Source organism: Oncorhynchus clarkii, chromosome 24 (assembly GCF_045791955.1).
Source record: "Oncorhynchus clarkii lewisi isolate Uvic-CL-2024 chromosome 24, UVic_Ocla_1.0, whole genome shotgun sequence".
Taxonomy (NCBI): domain Eukaryota; kingdom Metazoa; phylum Chordata; class Actinopteri; order Salmoniformes; family Salmonidae; genus Oncorhynchus; species Oncorhynchus clarkii.
This window is the reverse complement of record NC_092170.1, coordinates 45,308,893-45,330,326: the sequence shown is the minus strand read 5'-3', so window position 1 is coordinate 45,330,326 and position 21,434 is coordinate 45,308,893. Positions and strand designations below refer to the sequence as shown.

At 45.8% G+C, this 21,434-nt stretch overlaps 1 protein-coding gene across 2 annotated transcripts; it reads right to left on the bottom strand.

Moving 5' to 3' along the window:
• Positions 1-458: 458 nt before the first annotated feature.
• Positions 459-17,906, bottom strand: LOC139383198 (trehalase-like). 2 transcript variants are annotated; one of them, XM_071127650.1, is made up of 15 exons: positions 17,790-17,906; positions 17,319-17,419; positions 16,776-16,920; positions 16,515-16,602; positions 15,191-15,291; positions 11,906-11,998; positions 9,354-9,470; positions 4,358-4,480; positions 4,142-4,191; positions 3,798-3,998; positions 2,697-2,914; positions 1,620-1,731; positions 1,383-1,495; positions 995-1,048; positions 459-831 (listed from the first exon to the last, which is right to left on the bottom strand). In XM_071127650.1, exons 1-15 carry the CDS (start codon positions 17,885-17,887, stop codon positions 676-678), a joined length of 1,770 nt encoding a protein of 589 aa, XP_070983751.1. In that variant the 5' UTR covers positions 17,888-17,906; the 3' UTR covers positions 459-675. The 2 variants fall into 2 exon arrangements, with proteins under 2 accessions (XP_070983751.1, XP_070983752.1); XM_071127651.1 differs by lacking the exon at positions 17,790-17,906 and adding an exon at positions 17,617-17,747.
• Positions 17,907-21,434: the final 3,528 nt, after the last annotated feature.

Sequence of the window (21,434 nt, the reverse complement as noted above, 5' to 3'; positions counted from 1 at the left end):
ATGTGTGTAAGGTGTCAGTTTAATATCAGCTACCATGATAATCGTGTGTAAGGTGTCAGTTTAATATCAGCTACCATGATAATCATGTGTGTAAGGTGTCAGTTTAATATCAGCTACCATGATAATCATGTGTGTAAGGTGTCAGTTCAATATCAGCTACCATGATAATCCTGTGTGTAAGGTGTCAGTTTAATGTCAGCTACCATGATAATCATGTGTGTAAGGTGTCAGTTTAATATCAGCTACCATGATAATCCTGTGTGTAAGGTGTCAGTTTAATATCAGCTACCATGATAATCATGTGTGTAAGGTGTCAGTTTAATATCAGCTACCATGATAATCATGTGTGTAAGGTGTCAGTTCAATATCAAGCAGTGAGAACACACAGTCTACGATAGACAGTGGCGCACACACACACACACACACACCTCCTCACAATGATAGTTAGCAGGGAAACAGAGAGTTTAAAATCATCTTCATTTTCAGACTCTGTACAGTTTAACCATCAACATCCTCCTCTAAGCATTAACATTTTAAACGCTCCGAATTGAAGTTCCCCCCCCCCCCCCCCCCTACGTACAGATCAAGGATCAGCTTACTCCGCCCCAATCCTAACTATTGGTGGGGAAAACTGACCCGAGATCAGCGTCTAGGGGCAACTACACCCATTGTATTTCATAGGAACAGAGTTTGGGCTGAGCAGAGCAAGGCCACAGAGACGCTGATGCTTAGACACGAGGTGAAGCCGTTTCCGTTGCTGCCAGAGGTGAGCCGGTCGCCGTACTGAGACAGGAGCTGGAGAGCCACACCATTGGTCCAACCAAATCCCAACTACAACACAGACACAAAGAGACAGACACACACAGAATCAACTCAAAAAGATGAGTTTGAAATAAGTCAAATACAAAAGACTAGAGATGAACATTTCCATTTTGAGTCATTTAGCAGACGCTCTTATCCAGAGCAACTTTTAAGACGAGATATCCTAGTGTACCTGAACTTCATATTCTCCTCCTCCGCCCGGCTTCCCATCTCCGTTCACATTATACTGACAGAGAGAGAAAACAAAACCCCAGATATGTTGAGCTTTTATGACAAAGGCACAATGTGTACGTGTTGTGGGCTCTCCTAGATGCAGATCTAGGATCAGCTTTCCCTCCGCCAATCCCAACCATTAGTGGGGGAAATGCTAAACTGACCCATGAATGTCGTCTAGGGCAGGGTTAGGCAAATAGATTTAGCCACCTAAAACCTTGGGGTGGGGAAAAAACAAAATATCTCATTTGTGGGCTGGTTTTGACCTATTGCCAACCCTTGTCTAGGGGCAACGTCACCCTGCACCTCATTGTGGTCACACACATTATAAACCTCTTCTTAATCACCTTCTCAAACATGGCTTCATACTTGACGTAGGCCAGCCAGTTGGTTCTGATCCAGCGCTGAGCCAAATCAAACCCCAGCTCTCTAGCTTCCTGTGAGGGCAGACTGGACAGGCCTGATTGGAAGATAACAGAGTGACAGATTGGACAGGCGTGATAGTGCACCTTATTAGGGACCTAGGGTGTCATTTGGGATGCGGATGCAACATGAAAACCATATCAGGGTTAACTAGGTCCTACCTTGGATGAGTATGTGTTGTAGAGGGGGCCATGCGTTGGGGTAGTCCCACTGCTGACCACTGTCAACCAGGGACGTAGGGACACCGTTGGGGAACGCAAGACCACCACTAGTCTACAGAGGGAGGGAGGGAGGGAGGGAGGGAGGAAGGAAGGAAGGAAGGAAGGAAGGAAGGAAGGAAGGAAGGAAGGAAGGAAGGAAGGAAGGAAGGAAGGACGGAAGGAAGGAAGGAAGGATTTTTGTTTTATTTAACCCCCCCTCTTCGGAGGACAAATATCTTTGTTTTTTTGACCGCTTTTTAAAAAACGAGTTGAAGTCAGAAGTTTTTACACCGTAGCAAATACATTATGAATGTTGTCCCATTCCTCCTGACAGAGCTGGTGTAACAGTCAGGTTAGCCAAATACATTATGAATGTTGTCCCATTCCTCCTGACAGAGCTGGTGTAACTGAGTCAGGTTTGTCGAGCTCACGGTTGGGATGGTGTTCTTCGGCTTGCAAGCCTCCCCATTTTTCCTCCAAACTATGAGAAGCTTCTAAAGCCTTGACATCATTTTCTGGAATTTTCCAAGCTGTTTAAAGGCACAGTCAACTTAGTGTATGTAAACTTCTGACCCACTGGAATTGTGATACAGTGAATTATAAGTGAAACAATCTGTCTGTAAACAATTGTTGGAAAAATGACTTGTGTCATCCACAAAGTAGATGTCCTAACCGACTTGCCAAAAACTATAGTTTGTGGAGTGGTTTGAAAAACGAGTTAATGACTCCAACCTAAGTGTAATGTAAACTTCCGACTTCAACTGTACATACGTTACCTATACATTTGACATACAGTACATGGTACTTTTATATATGAAACCTAAATACATCACCAAATGCTTTAATCCCACCTATCAGCATAGGGAAGGGAGGGAATTAACACTAACTACTATAAATACACATTGCTACAGTAACTCAATGGGCGTGTGTATTTTTCAGTGACAAATCAATGTACATGCTCTTTCAGTCACAGTATTTCAACAGGACAATGATTATTTTCACAAAGAGCGAGGTCTTGGGACCAGTGAGCTAACTAACCTGTAGATAGTGTAGTGCCTTCTGTCCCATGGAAGGCTGGGAGTAGCAATCTGCCCAGACAGGGGCCAAGTTAGTGGGGTAGAATGCAGGGTGGGACGTGTTGGTTACCAGGCTGTAGTCCAACCAGACTCCCCTCTTCTCATCCCACAGCACTGCCTCTATGGCCTCTTGTCTGGCTGATACAGCTTTGTCATACCGCACTGCTTCAGACTCATTACCTGGAACAGCAGATTATACAGGACTTTTACTGGACCACATGACCTGCTGACAAATATCTAGGGCCCAGGGGTTATACCTAGGGCCCAGAGGTTATACCTAGGGCCCAGAGGTTGTAGCTAGGGCCCAGGGGTTATACCTAGGGCCAGGAGGTTGGGCCCAGGGGTTATACCTAGGGCCCAGAGGTTATATCTAGGGCCCAGGGGTTGTACCTAGGGCCCAGGGGTTGTACCTAGGGCCCAGGGGTTGTACCTAGGGCCCAGGGGTTGTACCTAGGGCCCAGGGGTTGTAGCTAGGGCCCAGGGGTTGTAGCTAGGGCCCAGGGGTTGTAGCTAGGGCCCAGGGGTTGTAGCTAGGGCCCAGGGGTTGTAGCTAGGGCCCAGGGGTTGTAGCTAGGGCCCAGGGGTTGTAGCTAGGGCCCAGGGGTTGTAGCTAGGGCCCAGGGGTTGTAGCTAGGGCCCAGAGGTTGTACCTAGGGCCCAGAGGTTGTACCTAGGGCCCAGAGGTTGTACCTAGGGCCCAGAGGTTGTACCTAGGGCCCAGAGGTTATAACTAGGGCCCAGAGGTTATAACTAGGGCCCAGAGGTTATAACTAGGGCCCAGAGGTTATAACTAGGACCCAGAGGTTATAACTAGGACCCAGAGGTTATAACTAGGGCCCAGAGGTTATAACTAGGGCCCAGAGGTTATAACTAGGGCCCAGAGGTTATAACTAGGGCCCAGAGGTTATAACTAGGGCCCAGAGATTATAACTAGGACCCAGAGGTTATAACTAGGGCCCAGAGGTTATAACTAGGGCCCAGAGGTTATAACTAGGACAGGTGGTAAAGAAAATTCCTTCCGCTAGCTAGTCAAAGGTTATATGCGGCAAGTCATTCTCCTCACCCAGCGTCCTGTAGAAGTGAGCCAGTGTCCTTTCGTTGCGACAGAGCAGAGCGTTGAGGTCTGTAGGAATGAGCAGACTGGTTCTGGTGTCTTTCAGAGACCCGTTGTTGTTCCCCAGGCCGTCCACAAACCAGCGAGACGAGAAGTCCCACCCGGACTCTGCTCCTGAATGCAGCTCTTTCCACAGCCTCTCTGCAGCATCTGAGTTCAGGGAGGTGGACGCAGGTAAAGACCAGGTCTCAAAAAGGCTTCCCTCTACTCTACACCACATCAGACCAACCCAATAGATAGTGTGTTCATGATGGGAATGTTGTTTGTTCATGAAGTAGGGAATTAACGTTTACCCTCGGTCAGACCTTCAGCCAGCTCTAGATCATCACTGTAGGACTCCGGTCTGGAAGAAAAGTAACAGACGCAACACACAGATACAGACACACACAAACGAATCAACTCCAAAAAGACATGTACGTGGGTGGGATTTTGTGTTGTGACAGATGGACAAATAAAGTTGTGTCTTGTATTGAAGGGGATGAGGGTACTGTTCCTGTTGTGTTCCTTACCTGGGCAGGCCGACCTGTACATCAAACCGGTTCAGAACATGCTTATTGCCCTTCACTTCAACGGCCACAGAGCGGTTCCTCATCCAGAACAGGTACTCCTGCTCTAGAGCTGGCAGAGCAGTCCTACACAGTAGAGTGGGTTGGGATTATAATCTAGGGCTGGCAGAGCAGTCCTACACAGTAGAGTGGGTTGGGATTATAATCTAGGGCTAGCAGAACAGTCCTACACAGTAGAGTAGGTTGGGATTATAATCTAGGGCTGGCAGAGCAGTCCTACACAGTAGAGTAGGTTGGGATTATAATCTAGGGCTGGCAGAACAGTCCTACACAGTAGAGTGGGTTGGGATTATAATCTAGGGCTGGCAGAACAGTCCTACACAGTAGAGTAGGTTGGGATTATAATCTAGGGCTGGCAGAACAGTCCTACACAGTAGAGTGGGTTGGGATTATAATCTAGGGCTGGCAGAGCAGTCCTACACAGTAGAGTGGGTTGGGATTATAATCTAGGGCTGGCAGAGCAGTCCTACACAGTAGAGTAGGTTGGGATTATAATCTAGGGCTGGCAGAACAGTCCTACACAGTAGAGTGGGTTGGGATTATAATCTAGGGCTGGCAGAGCAGTCCTACACAGTAGAGTAGGTTGGGATTATAATCTAAGGCTGGCAGAGCAGTCCTAGACAGTAGAGTAGTTTGGGATTATAATCTAGGGCTGGCAGAGCATTCCTACACAGTAGAGTAGGTTGGGATCATAATCTAGGGCTGGCAGAACAGTCCTTCCTACACAGTAGAGTAGGTTGGGATTATAATCTAGGGCTGGCAGAACAGTCCTACACAGTAGAGTGGGTTGGGATTATAATCTAGGGCTGGCAGAGCAGTCCTACACAGTAGAGTAGGTTGGGATTATAATCTAAGGCTGGCAGAGCAGTCCTAGACAGTAGAGTAGTTTGGGATTATAATCTAGGGCTGGCAGAGCAGTCGTACACAGTAAAGTAGGTTGGGATTATAATTTAGGGCTGGCAGAGCAGTCCTACACAGTAGAGTAGGTTGGGATCATAATCTAGGGCTGGCAGAACAGTCCTTCCTACACAGTAGAGTAGGTTGGGATTATAATCTAGGGCTGGCAGAACAGTCCTACACAGTAGAGTGGGTTGGGATTATAATCTAGGGCTGGCAGAGCAGTCCTACACAGTAGAGTAGGTTGGGATTATAATCTAAGGCTGGCAGAGCATTCCTACACAGTAGAGTGGGTTGGGATTATAATCTAGGGCTGGCAGAACAGTCCTTCCTACACAGTAGAGTAGGTTGGGATTATAATCTAGGGCTGGCAGAACAGTCCTACACAGTAGAGTGGGTTGGGATCATAATCTATGGCTGGCAGAACAGTCCTTCCTACACAGTAGAGTAGGTTGGGATTATAATCTAGGGCTGGCAGAGCAGTCCTACACAGTAGAGTAGGTTGGGATTATAATCTAGGGCTGGCAGAACAGTCCTACACAGTAGAGTAGGTTGGGATTATAATCTAGGGCTGGCAGAGCAGTCCTACACAGTAGAGTAGGTTGGGATTATAATCTAGGGCTGGCAGAACAGTCCTACACAGTAGAGTAGGTTGGGATTATAATTTAGGGCTGGCAGAGCAGTCCTACACAGTAGAGTAGGTTGGGATTATAATCTAAGGCTGGCAGAGCAGTCCTAGACAGTAGAGTAGTTTGGGATTATAATCTAGGGCTGGCAGAGCAGTCGTACACAGTAAAGTAGGTTGGGATTATAATTTAGGGCTGGCAGAGCAGTCCTACACAGTAGAGTAGGTTGGGATCATAATCTAGGGCTGGCAGAACAGTCCTTCCTACACAGTAGAGTAGGTTGGGATTATAATCTAGGGCTGGCAGAACAGTCCTACACAGTAGAGTGGGTTGGGATTATAATCTAGGGCTGGCAGAGCAGTCCTACACAGTAGAGTAGGTTGGGATTATAATCTAAGGCTGGCAGAGCATTCCTACACAGTAGAGTGGGTTGGGATTATAATCTAGGGCTGGCAGAACAGTCCTTCCTACACAGTAGAGTAGGTTGGGATTATAATCTAGGGCTGGCAGAACAGTCCTACACAGTAGAGTGGGTTGGGATCATAATCTATGGCTGGCAGAACAGTCCTTCCTACACAGTAGAGTAGGTTGGGATTATAATCTAGGGCTGGCAGAGCAGTCCTACACAGTAGAGTAGGTTGGGATTATAATCTAGGGCTGGCAGAACAGTCCTACACAGTAGAGTAGGTTGGGATTATAATCTAGGGCTGGCAGAACAGTCCTACACAGTAGAGTAGGTTGGGATTATAATCTAGGGCTGGCAGAGCAGTCCTACACAGTAGAGTAGGTTGGGATTATAATTTAGGGCTGGCAGAGCAGTCCTACACAGTAGAGTAGGTTGGGATTATAATCTAGGGCTGGCAGAACAGTCCTTCCTACACAGTAGAGTAGGTTGGGATTATAATCTAGGGCTGGCAGAACAGTCCTTCCTACACAGTAGAGTAGGTTGGGATTATAATCTAGGGCTGGCAGAACAGTCCTACACAGTAGAGTAGGTTGGGATTATAATCTAGGGCTGGCAGAACAGTCCTTCCTACACAGTAGAGTAGGTTTCAGATTATAATCTAGGGCTGGCAGAACAGTCCTTCCTACACAGTAGAGTAGGTTGGGATTATAATCTAGGGCTGGCAGAACAGTCCTACACAGTAGAGTAGGTTGGGATTATAATCTAGGGCTGGCAGAACAGTCCTTCCTACACAGTAGAGTAGGTTGGGATTATAATCTAGGGCTGGCAGAGCAGTCCTACACAGTAGAGTAGGTTGGGATTATAATCTAGGGCTGGCAGAACAGTCCTACACAGTAGAGTAGGTTGGGATTATAATCTAGGGCTGGCAGAGCAGTCCTACACAGTAGAGTAGGTTGGGATTATAATCCAAGTTAAAGACTACTGAGATTTGATACTCTTTATGGTTGTGTGGTAAAAGAGTTGATATTTTGATTGTATGATTGAGACTGGGTTGGTTACACTACACTTTATGAACGGGCAAACATTGCGCGACTCCTTTTCCCAGGCTGGACTCTTGTCGGCCCGAGGAACGGGACTTTTCTTAAGGAACCAGAGCTCATCGTTTGTTATATCATTTTGTGTGTGATCATTTATGTTAGTAATACAACCCACGCAAAATAACAGTTATGAAGTTATTTCCAATGTTTTAAGGGTTTATGAAAATAGTATTTCCATGAGTCCTTTGTATTAGACGTGGACGGACCAGACAAGACTCATACCTCCCAAACCAAAAGGAGAAATCAGTTGTTTCTCTGGTAGGCACGACCTACGTGTCACCCCTTAAAAAAATAACCTCAAGTCAAAACCGTTACAACCTGAACAGAGAGTTCTGCCAACCTTTAGAATGGACGCCATTGTTAGCGCCTTTGAGCATCTCATCTATTCATGACAAGCCCCATTCATGACAAGCCCCATTCATGACAAGCCCCATTCATGACAAGCCCTCGTCATAAACAAAATGGTGGGGAAAAGGAATCGCTACCTGTTTTTAGTGGTCTGATATTAACTACCTGAGGAAATCTGTGTCGTTAGTGGTCTGATATTAACTACCTGAGGAAATCTGTGTCGTTAGTGGTCTGATATTAACTACCTGAGGAAATCTGTGTCGTTAGTGGTCTGATATTAACTACCTGAGGAAATCTGTGTCGTTAGTGGTCTGATAGTAACTACCTGAGGAAATCTGTGTCGTCAGTGGTCTGATAGTAACTACCTGAGGAAATCTGTGTCGTCAGTGGTCTGATATTAACTACCTGAGGAAATCTGTGTCGTTAGTGGTCTGATAGTAACTACCTGAGGAAATCTGTGTCGTTAGTGGTCTGATAGTAACTACCTGAGGAAATCTGTGTCGTTAGTGGTCTGATAGTAACTACCTGAGGAAATCTGTGTCGTTAGTGGTCTGATAGTAACTACCTGAGGAAATCTGTGTCGTTAGTGGTCTGATAGTAACTACCTGAGGAAATCTGTGTCGTTAGTGGTCTGATAGTAACTACCTGAGGAAATCTGTGTCGTTAGTGGTCTGATAGTAACTACCTGAGGAAATCTGTGTCGTCAGTGGTCTGATAGTAACTACCTGAGGAAATCTGTGTCGTCAGTGGTCTGATATTAACTACCTGAGGAAATCTGTGTCGTTAGTGGTCTGATAGTAACTACCTGAGGAAATCTGTGTCGTTAGTGGTCTGATAGTAACTACCTGAGGAAATCTGTGTCGTTAGTGGTCTGATAGTAACTACCTGAGGAAATCTGTGTCGTTAGTGGTCTGATATTAACTACCTGAGGAAATCTGTGTCGTTAGTGGTCTGATAGTAACTACCTGAGGAAATCTGTGTCGTTAGTGGTCTGATATTAACTACCTGAGGAAATCTGTGTCGTTAGTGGTCTGATAGTAACTACCTGAGGAAATCTGTGTCGTTAGTGGTCTGATAGTAACTACCTGAGGAAATCTGTGTTGTTAGTGGTCTGATAGTAACTACCTGAGGAAATCTGTGTCGTTAGTGGTCTGATAGTAACTACCTGAGGAAATCTGTGTCGTTAGTGGTCTGATAGTAACTACCTGAGGAAATCTGTGTCGTTAGTGGTCTGATAGTAACTACCTGAGGAAATCTGTGTCGTTAGTGGTCTGATATTAACTACCTGAGGAAATCTGTGTCGTTAGTGGTCTGATAGTAACTACCTGAGGAAATCTGTGTCGTTAGTGGTCTGATATTAACTACCTGAGGAAATCTGTGTTGTTAGTGGTCTGATAGTAACTACCTGAGGAAATCTGTGTCGTTAGTGGTCTGATATTAACTACCTGAGGAAATCTGTGTCGTTAGTGGTCTGATAGTAACTACCTGAGGAAATCTGTGTCGTTAGTGGTCTGATATTAACTACCTGAGGAAATCTGTGTCGTTAGTGGTCTGATAGTAACTACCTGAGGAAATCTGTGTCGTTAGTGGTCTGATAGTAACTCTCCACCATCAGAGACAGGAAGGGGGGCTGACTGCGACGCTCGTAGTAAACTCTGGCCCCGTTGGGGATGAAACCATATCTGGAGAGGGAGGAATGGAAAAAAGAAAATATAGATATTTAAAAAAAAATCCATTCCTTTTGCATCTTTCATTTGATGATCCAGATTTGTGGTTGTATTGTGTTCTTTAAATTGACAAATAAAACATTGTATACCTCTAACCTAATTCTAATTCGGAAAGAATTCAGACCCCTTGACTTTTTCCACATTTTGTTACGTTACAGCCTTTACAGCTTATTCTAAAATGTATTGAATTGTTTTTTTCCCTCAATCTACATACGATACCCCATAACGACAAAGCAAAAACTGTTTTTTTTATACATTTTTGCTAATTTATTAAAAATAAAACTGAAATATCATATTTACGTATTCAGACCCTTTACTCAGTACTTTGTTGAAGCACCTTTGGCAGCGATTACAGCCTCCAGTCTTCTTGGGTGTGACACTACAAGCTTGGAACACCTGTATTTGGGGAGTTTCTCTCATTCTTCTCTGCAGCTCCTCTCGAGCTCTGTCAGGTTGGATTAAGGAGTGTCGCTGCACAGCTATTTTCAGGTCTCTCCAGGGATTCAATTGGGTTCAAGTCCGGGCTCTGGCTGGGCCACTCGAGGACATTCAGAGACTTGTCCTGAAGCCACTCCTGCGTTATCTTGGTCCTTTAGGTGGCTTTTGGCAAACTCCAAGTGGGCTGTCATGTGCCTTTTACTGAGGAATGGCTACCGTCTGGCCACTCTACCATAAAGGCCTGATTGATGGAGTGCTGCAGAGATGATTGTCATTCTGGAAGGTTCTCCCATCTCCACAGAGGAACTCTGTCAGAGATAACATCAGCGGCCAGCTCTAGGAAGAGTCTTGGTGGCTCAAAACTTCTTCCATTTAAGAATGATGGAGGCCACTGTGTTCTTGGGGACCTTCAATGCTGCAGACATTTTTTAGTACCCTTCCCCAGATCTGTGCCTCGACACAATCCTGTCTCTGAGCTCTACGGACAATTCCTTGAACCTCATAGCTTGGTTTTTGCTCTGGAATGTGCTGTCAACTGTGGGACCTTATAAAGACAGGTGAGTGCCTTTCCAAATCATGTTCAATCAATTGAATTTACCACAGGTGGACTCCAATCAAGTTGTAGAAACATCTCAAGGATGATCAATAGAAACAGGATGCCCAATGGATACAGGATGCCCAATGGATACAGGATGCCCAATGGAAACAGGATGCTCAATGGAAACAGGATGCTCAATGGAAACAGGATGCTCAATGGAAACAGGATGCTCAATGGAAACAGGATGCTCAATGGAAACAGGATGCTCAATGGAAACAGGATGCTCAATGGAAACAGGATGCTCAATGGAAACAGGATGCTCAATGGAAACAGGATGGCCAATGGAAACAGGATGCTCAATGGAAACAGGATGGCCAATGGAAACAGGATGGCCAATGGAAACAGGATGCTCAATGGAAACAGGATGCTCAATGGAAACAGGATGCTCAATGGAAACAGGATGCTCAATGGAAACAGGATGCACCTGAGATCAATTTCCTCAAAGCAAAGGGTCTGAATACTTACGTTAATAAGGTATCTGTTATGTTTAATACATTTGCAAAAAAACTACCAAAAAAACAGTTATTGCTTTGTTATTATGGGGTATTGTGTGTAGATTGATGAGGGAATCCATTTTAGAATAAGGCTGTAACATAACAAAATGTGGAAATAGTCAAGAGGTCTGAATAATTCTCCTGGACATCTGACTATACTGTTAATGGTTGTCCCTGAGCCAACCAGAGACTCATGAGTCAGAGTTCTAGCACCTATCACACACAGCATCAATGTTTATGTAAAGAGTCTGGGCACTTAATATTCAGGGAGTTGGCATAACTTACCTCTTTGGTGGTGAGTAGACATGACAGGCAGACGGACAGACATGACAGGCAGATGGACAGACATGACAGGCAGACGGACAGACATGACAGGCAGACGGACAGACATGCCAGGCAGACGGACAGACATGCCAGGCAGACGGACAGACATGCCAGGCAGACGGACAGACATGCCAGGCAGACGGACAGACATGCCAGGCAGACGGACAGACATGCCAGGCAGACGGACAGACATGCCAGGCAGACGGACAGACATGCCAGGCAGACGGACAGACATGCCAGGCAGACGGACAGACATGCCAGGCAGACGGACAGACATGACAGGCAGACGGACAGACATGACAGGCAGACGGACAGACATGACAGGCAGATGGACAGACATGACAGGCAGACATGACAGGCAGATGGACAGACATGACAGGCAGACGGACAGACATGACAGGACAGGCAGACATGACAGGCAGACGGACAGACATGATGGACAGACATAACAGGCAGACATGACAGGCAGACATGACAGGCAGATGGACAGGCAGACATGACAGGACAAACGGACACAGACAACAGATGCAGCTCACCGGTTGATGAGGTGGATGAAGTTGAGGATCATCCCACGGGCGGTGTCTGTCATCTCAGAGAGCAGGAGACCATTGATCACCCAGTAGGAGTCCCTGGGAGGAACAGAGAGCAGATCCACCTCACTGTCCCTGGTAAATAATACACACTGGAGGGCTGAGCAGTAAGGTCTCTGAATGAACAGGCCTGTCTGTCCCCTGAGGGCTCTGAGTGGTAAGGTCTCTGAATGAACAGGCCTGTCTGTCCCCTGAGGGCTCTGAGTGGTAAGGTCTCTGAATGAACAGGCCTGTCTGTCCCCTGAGGGCTCTGAGTGGTAAGGTCTCTGAATGAAAAGGCCTGTCTGTCCCCTGAGGGCTCTGAGAGGTAAGGTCTCTGAATGAACAGGCCTGTCTGTCCCCTGAGGGCTCTGAATGGTAAGGTATCTGAATGAACAGGCCTGTCTGTCCCCTGAGGGCTCTGAGTGGTAAGGTCTCTGAATGAAAAGCCCTGTCTGTCCCCTGAGGGCTCTGAGAGGTAAGGTCTCTGAATGAACAGGCCTGTCTGTCCCCCGAGGGCTCTGAGTGGTAAGGTCTCTGAATGAACAGGCCTGTCTGTCCCCTGAGGGCACTGAGTGGTAAGGTCTCTGAACGAACAGGCCTGTCTGTCCCCTGAGGGCTCTTTTATTAATTTCACCTTTATTTAACCAGGTAGACCAGATCAACTTTATTTAACCAGGTAGGCCAGATCACCTTTATTTAACCAGGTAGACGCCAGATCACCTTTATTTAACCAGGTAGACCAGATCACCTTTATTTAACCAGGTAGGCCAGTTGAGAGCAAGTTCTCATTTACAACTGCGACCTGGCCAAGATAAAGCAAAGCAGTGTGACACAGACAACAACACAGAGTTACACATGGAGTAAAACAATAAACAAGCCAATAACACAATAAACAAGTCAATGACACAGCAGAAAAAAATAATCTATATACATTGTGTGCAAAAGGCATGAGGAGGTATGGCAATAAATAGGCCATATGAGTGAATAATTACAATTTAGTAGATTAACACTGGAGTGATAAATGATCAGATGATGATGTGCAGGTAGAGATATTGGTGTGCAAAAGAGCAGAAAAGTCAATAAAAACAATATGGGGTTGAGGTAGGTAGATTGGGTGGGCTATTTACAGATGGACTATGTACAGCTGCAGCGATCGGTTAGCTGCTCAGATAGTTGATGTTAAAAGTTAGTGAGGGAGATAAAAGTCTCCACTTCAGCGATTTTTGCAATTCGTTCCAGTCATTGGCAGCAGAGAACTGGAAGGAAAGGCGGCCAAAGGAGGTGTTGGCTTTGGGGATGATCAGTGAGATACACCTGCTGGAGTGCGTGCTACGGGTGGGTGTTGTTATTGTGACCAGTGAGCTGAGATAAGGCGGAGCTTTACCTAGCATGGACTTGTAGATGACCTGGAGCCAGTGGGTCTGGCGACGAATATGTAGCGAGGGCCAGCCGACTAGAGCATACAGGTCGCAGTGGTGGGTGGTATAAGGTGATTTGGTAACAAAACAGATGGCACTGTGATAAACTGCATCAAGTTTGCTGAGTAGAATATTGGAAGCTATTTGTAGATGACATCGCCGAAGTCGAGGATTGGTAGGATAGTCAGTTTTACTAGGGTAAGTTTCGCGGCGTGAGTGAAGGAGGCTTTGTTGCGAAATAAAAAGCTGATTCTAGATTTGATTTTGGATTGGAGATGTTTAATATGAGTCTGGAAGGAGAGTTTACAGTCTAGCCAGACACCTGGAGAGCTCTGAGAGGTAAGGTCTCTGAATGAACAAGCCTGTCTGTCCCCATAGAGGGCCAGCATTAGTCAGACCCCCTAACCTGCCCAGTCTTTCCCCATAGAGGGCCAGCATTAGTCAGACCCCCTAACCTGCCCAGTCTTTCCCCATAGAGGGCCAGCATTAGTCAGACCCCCTAACCTGCCCAGTCTGTGTAGCCCTACCCGCTAGCAGTCAGACCCCCTAACGTGCCCAGTCTGTGTAGCCCTACCCGCTAGCAGTCAGACCCCCTAACGTGCCCAGTCTGTGTAGCCCTACCCGCTAGCAGTCAGACCCCCTAACGTGCCCAGTCTGTGTAGCCCTACCCGCTAGCAGTCAGACCCCCTAACGTGCCCAGTCTGTGTAGCCCTACCCGCTAGCAGTCAGACCCCCTAACGTGCCCAGTCTGTGTAGCCCTACCCGCTAGCAGTCAGACCCTTTGGTAGGCATGGCTATAGCTTGGGCTGTGACCTGCCACGCTCAAAACCCTGGATGACACCAAACATATAGACACTGAATTGGACAGGAGAGACCTCCGAAAGGACACGTTTCAATCATTCATCTATTTACAACCAAGCAGCATCTATTTGGCCAGATGGGTTCCTCAGTTGACCCTCCCTTTCTGCTATAGCATCCCTGGGTTGACCTCCCTTTCTGCTATAGCATCCCTGGGTTGACCTCCCTTTCTGCTATAGCATCCCTGGGTTGACCTCCCTTTCTGCTATAGCATCCCTGGGTTGACCTCCCTTTCTGCTATAGCATCCCCTGTGGTGCCAGATGGGTTGACCTCCCTTTCTGCTATAGCAACCCTGGGTTGACCTCCGTTTCTGCTATAGCATCCCTGGGGTGCCAGATGGGTTGACCTCCCTTTCTGCTATAGCAACCCTGGGTTGACCTCCCTTTCTGCTATAGCATCCCTGGGTTGACCTCCCTTTCTGCTATAGCATCCCTGGGTTGACCTCCCTTTCTGCTATAGCATCCCTGGGTTGACCTCCCTTTCTGCTATAGCATCCCCTGTGGTGCCAGATGGGTTGACCTCCCTTTCTGCTATAGCATCCCTGGGGTGCCAGATGGGTTGACCTCCCTTTCTGCTATAGCATCCCCGGGTTGACCTCCCTTTCTGCTATAGCATCCCTGTGGTGCCAGATGGGTTGACCTCCCTTTCTGCTATAACATCCCCGGGTTGACCTCCCTTTCTGCTATAGCATCCCTGTGGTGCCAGATGGGTTGACCTCACTTTCTGCTATAGCATCCCTGGGTTGACCTCCCTTTCTGCTATAGCATCCCTGGGTTGACCTCCCTTTCTGCTATAGCATCCCTGGGGTGCCAGATGGGTTGACCTCACTTTCTGCTATAGCATCCCTGGGGTGCTCCAGGCAAGCTCAATCAATCCCAGATAAAGTATTTGAAAATGATTTTAAATAGTATTTGAACCAAGGTCTGCTATATGCAGACAGAGCAGTACAGAGAGAGTGACAGCTTCACTGACCAGTAGTACAGCTCCCTGAAGCGTCCTCCAGGCACGACGAAAGGATGGGGGGTGAAGATCTGAGAGTACTGTTCTGGGTGGGCCAAAGCATCACTACTGATCTGGTACACACACACACACACAATAGAGTTCACGTTAGCACTGCTCTGGTACACACACACACACAATCATTGTTGACTAAAACAATAGCTTATTTCAAAAAGGGGTGTGGCAGATTTCAAAACTCTTCAGCAAAGGACCACAGAGGAAGGAAAGAGGCTCGGTGGGAGATCTGTCTCCCTCCAGCAGGGGGCGATATGTTGTTTCTCCCGCCAAGCAAGGAGATGTTGTATGGAGGTCAATGAATTGTATGGAGGTGTTGAATTTGGTCAAAAATAAAAGTGAATGGTATATATTTGCTGCGTGAGGTTTATTTGCTCGAATAGATGTTCTGTAATATTTAAGTAGTTATGAGTGTTCTGATATAAGTAGGACATGTGACATCCCAGCCACTTGGAGAGAAAAACACTTCATATCAGAGTTTTCTCCAGATAGCTATGCATATTCAGAGCATGAGGTTAGTAGTATCTCTCCTTTGAATACAGGCGGTTGACGTCAACAACCCACAGCGAATATTCAGAAAAGGATTTACAATAATGAAATGTATCCACCAATCCAAAGACAGGATAGACGGTAGCTAGACAGTCCGCCATGCCGCTTTGTGGACGACTCCCATTGTTACGGGGGAGAGACATCTTGTTAGCGTATCCATCATCTCTAGAGGACTCAGATACACTTGTGCATCATCCTGTGTCAATTTGTTAGTAGGCAAATGGAAGACGGTCGGTCCCCTCCTCCTCCTCCTAGTCTACTTTAGGCGAGGAAGCACAAGCGTATGCTGCCGCTGAAAAGTTTGGAAATCTGCCACACCCCCCTTTGAATGAGCTTTTGTTTCGTCAGAAAAACATGCACTCATTTAAAACGATATGCTACTTATCATTTTAATCTATGAATTGTCTTGCACAACTAACTTAATGTGTTTTGAACACTTTGAAGAAAGTCTAAGTTAATGAAGGGGAGTGAGTCTGGATGGTTATGCGCTTGTTTGGAATGAGAAGATTCTCGTTCTCCGCTCGCGAGCCATTAGTGCAACTGGCATTAACGGGTGGATCCCACAGTTGCACTAATGGCTCGCGAGAAGAGAACAAGAATCTTCTCATTTCAAACAAGCGCATAACCATTCAGACTCACTCCCCTTCATTACCTTAGACTTTCTTCAAAAGGAGGTGACAGAGGACGTAGGAGGTGAGAAAATATAACTGATAGAGTTTATCTATGAGATCACCTTTCTCCCAAGAGACTTCCACAGATGGTGCAGCTTCTCGGCCCAGCGACGCAGTTCTGCATCTGCTATTCCAGCCAGGAACTGTGGGCTGCACACAGAACATGACTTGTATTGAATAGAACAGACTACCTTCTTGAGTCCAAAATGGCACACTATTCCCTACAGAGTGCACTACTTATAGGGAAGAGAGAGACATTTTGGACTCAAAACATTTCACGCCTCAGTGTGGTCAGGATCAATCAGAATGATTGGCTCTCTCACTTGTCATGCCAGTCAGGTGGGGACCACGGCGCAAACTCTTTCCCTGGTTCGTCAAAGTACTTGTGAAGGAAGTCTCTCAGTACGGCAGGCGGGACAGAGTTTGGATCTCCGTGTGTCAGGTTGTGAAACGCTGTCAGGATAATATCTGAGGGTATGAAGGGAGGTGATTAGGTGTGTGGAGAGATAGGAGTGATCTCTGATTCTAGATCAGTACTCCTACTCTGACGATTCATGAATAATCTTTTTTTAATCTGTAATCTTTATTTTGTATAATTTTCAGTCACATGACTTCCTTAAAGGTTTCAGAAGTCTAAAAGTTCAACCTGATCCTTTATCAACAATCCTACTGAGAAGCTTGATAAATACGGCCCCAGTCCTCAAGCAAAGAAACAGCAGACATTGGAGGCACAAAGCCTGTATTGGGACTGATTCCCCTACGAGACTTACCAGGGGCTGACTGATTCCCCTACGAGACTTACCAGGGGCTGACTGATTCCCCTACGAGACTTACCAGGGGCTGACTGATTCCCCTACGAGACTTACCAGGGGCTGACTTCAGCTTCATATCCACAAAGTGCTTGTCATCATCAAACAGTTTGGCGGTCTGAACCTGCCTCAGGATGTCCCCATAACAGTAGATCTCACTGAGGAGTTAATCATTAAATAAAATGTTATCTGGATGACAGGTTAAACACCCATAAAATAACCTGCATCAAACCGATATTACAGAGGATGCAGGTCTAAATCAAATGTTTTATTTAAAATCCCAATCAAGTCCAATTTCTCAGGACTGTGTTAATGTTTAAGCCTCTTTGAATAGAGCAAATCCAACCTCACAGACATTTTGCTGAGTTCTATCAGGACGCCATGCATCAATCCCGAGTCATAAACACATTTCCCCAGGAACCAAAGTTCAGCTTTCGAATAACAGAGCAACACGGTTCAAGATCATTCATAATAGGTTCATAAAAGATCCCCCCCCCCAAAAGAAGTCAACGTAGCAAAAAATGTTACCTGTCACAAGGTGGAGGCAAGGCACACGAGTAGAGAGGACAGAGGAACAGCACCAAACAGAGGCACAAACACATGACTGCCGCTAGAAACCCTCTCATGTTTAGAAGGAACTTAAAAGCAAAAGGGCGAGGAGCACCGGCACTTATCTGGAATTACATTCAGGTCAAAGGGCACATTGTCGATCACGTAACACATTCCCTATCCAATTGAAAGAGGGGAAATAACAGGAAGAGATCCCTTACAGTTACAGCGGTCCCGAGCGATAATGTCCGTCCCAAATGGAGATGAGCGATTGGTGCTTTTTTAAAAAGGTCGGTTTCAGTTCAATTATTACAAGATGTATATTTAAAATACACAATGTTAGTGTGTTTAAAGTTAAATACACAAGGCATTATGTAGGTTGAACGCTGTATCACAGAATAAAATAATAAGTCCCATGATAGTAGTGAGTGACTGCTCATTACGTAACCATCATTAACTCACGATAGTTTAATCAAATATTTCAGTGTGTGTTTATTTGATGCCCGATTTCATCCCAAGTCATCTGATCTCTATAGAGCTGCTGTCTACACGGTCATGACAAAAAAAAACGATTTTGCTCCAAAATAAAGCCCACTTTTAAGACTGCTGAATACCAACTATCAATCACTCGTGTAGATTATGTATTTTCAGGTAGAGATCCTTCTTGATCACACATTCTTCAGTCTCTTACGTAGCAGGCATAAAAGAAACAGACTGGACAAATAGGAACGCAATGGATTATGGTCATTGTAGTTAATTACCATGCTTTCTTGACTAAACTACGTATAACGTTGGCCTGTTGGACACTACAACTTCCGACTAGATCGCAGTTGGGGTTTTGAGCGAGAGAAACTGCGTATCACGCAGACTTAAACATTTAATTGAAATCATTGAACTGCTATTGGTCAATTAGTAAAAAAAAAAAATATATATATATATATAAAAAATAAATACAAAATAATTGGTTCATCGCTCAGTACTAGTCCAAAATGGCACCCTTTTCTCTATAGTGCACCACTTGTCCAGGGCCCATAAATGCACTACATATAGGGAATGGGATGCCATTTGGGCCATTGAGTCGTGGTTAGTCACTACTAACCCTTCACAGTAGTGTCCCTCTTAATAAATCTTAAGGCCAGGGGGCAGTATTTTCACATCTGGATGAAAAGCACCCAAAGTAAACTGCCTGTTCCTCAGGCCCAGAAGCTAGGATATACATATAATTGGTAGAGCTGGATAGAAAACACTCTGAAACTGTTAAAATAATGTCTGTGAGTAGAACAATTGATTTGTCAGGCAAAACCCCAAGGACAAACCATCCAGGGAAAAAATAAAATTGAGATAGTGTCTTCTATTGAAACAAATAGAAACCTGGCTGCAGTTCCTAGGGCTTCCACTAGATGTCAACAGTACAAATTGGTTGACGTTTTTCCAATGGAGAAATGAAGAAGTACGGCTGTTCTTTGGAAGTGTCACTCCAGGTGGACTCTTTTGTTGCGCGTGAACTGGAACGCGCTTCACGTCGTTTTAATCCGGTATTGAACACATTTTATTTACATTTTAGGTTGGATTAGGAACGACCAGTCATGGTTCTCACCAGTTTCAAGAGAAAATACTACTTCCATAACTAAATTGTAGAAGTTAATAGAAACAAATCAATAGATTAAAGTGATAATTTGGGATTTTGGCAATGAGGCCCTTTATCTATACCTCCCCAGAGTCTGAGGAGCTTGTTGATATAAATAATAGAAATGGTATCCACAAGTTCACCTGACTCTGGGGAAGTATACCAAGAGTTTAGATGCCAAAATGCCACGGTAATCCTTAAAGAAATAAAAACAGGAAACAGAAGGATTTCAGTGAGCTTTATTTTTTAACCAAAAGTGTCATTTCTGATATGAACCATCAGGACATGTCCACAACACAGAAGACATTTATTTATTATCATTTAAACACAGCTCCACTGAGAAACAGCCAATTCCCAAAAATTAAATGCTTTCCTTCACTTAAATTTAGTTTTGAATTTAACAAACTTCTAATCCAACTGACATCAAGTTACAAAATAAAAAAAATGGTCAAAATTTAAGGGAACAGTTTCATGAAACAAGTTGTCTACCCAGAACCTTGCTTGTGGATATTCTGATTGTTTAAATATCCTAACATAAGACCCCCCCCCGGGACACATCCATCCCACCCTGAAATAAAACTGACACATCTAGTCAGAGGGACCCGCCACTGCATCCAAATGGAATCCTACTCCCTACATAGCGCACTACTAACATAGACCTCTGGTCTAAAGTAGTGCACTATATAGGGAATAGGGTGCCATTTAAGACTTGATAAGGTCTCCTCTCCAACTCTCCCTGACATGCTAGTGATCTTACAAGACAACATTTCCCAACAATAGTGTACAACCCTGTCCAAAACCAATCCCTGGCTTCTTCCTAGTTGTACATCTTGACAGAACGATGTAGATTTAACGTGAAGCTCCACCCCAAACAGCTACAGAGCTTCACTTACACCTGTCCTGCCAGACCTGCACAGGGGTAGAGGAGAGCCTGGTCCAAGAGCTGTTTCTGCCCTGGCCCTACTCATCACTCCAAAACCTCACAACTCCGTGAGGAGTTGGAATGGGCAGGAACAGAATGCCAACCAGGCTAGCGCCGAGGGGGGTACGGTTAGGGGTTGATTCTGGAGGGGGACGTGGTGTCACATCAAGGGAGGTGTTACCGATGCAACAGGGCAGCTTGTAGTAACCCTCCCACCCCAAAATAAAAACCCTTGAAGGAGGAGACCATTTCCTACTGGTGTATCATATATCCAATTGAAATTAATCTTTAAAAAAAAATAAAAAAAATGCAAGATGCTCCTCGTCTCCTCCAAGATGAGAAACCCCACTCCACTGGGAGGGACAGCCACAACCAATTACAGTAGAGTTATGGTAAAATGAGAGCATGTCAGAGGCTGCTTGCCAAATAGCACCCCAATTCTTTATGTAGTGCACTACATTTGACCAGAGCCCTATGGCTTGTGCACCAGGACTAGGGGACTAGGACAGTTGAGCTAGGGGACTAGGACAGTTGAGCTAGGGGACTAGGACAGATGAGCTAGGGGACTAGGACAGTTGAGCTAGGGGACTAGGACAGTTGAGCTAGGGGACTAGGACAGTTGAGCTAGGGGACTAGGACAGTTGAGCTAGGGGACTAGGACAGTTGAGCTAGGGGACTAGGACAGTTGAGCTAGGGGACTAGGACAGTTGAGCTAGGGGACTAGGACAGTTGTGCTAGGGGACTAGGACAGTTGTGCTAGGGGACTAGGACAGTTGTGCTAGGGGACTAGGACAGTTGTGCTAGGGGACTAGGACAGTTGTACTAGGGGACTAGGACAGATGGACTAGGGGACTAGGACAGATGGACTAGGGGACTAGGACAGATGGACTAGGACAGATGGACTAGGGGACTAGGACAGATGGACTAGGGGATGGGCCAGGACAGATGGACTAGGGGACTAGGACAGTTGTGCTAGGGGACTAGGACAGTTGTACTAGGGGACTAGGACAGATGGACTAGGGGACTAGGACAGATGGACTAGGGGACTAGGACAGATGGACTAGGACAGACGAAC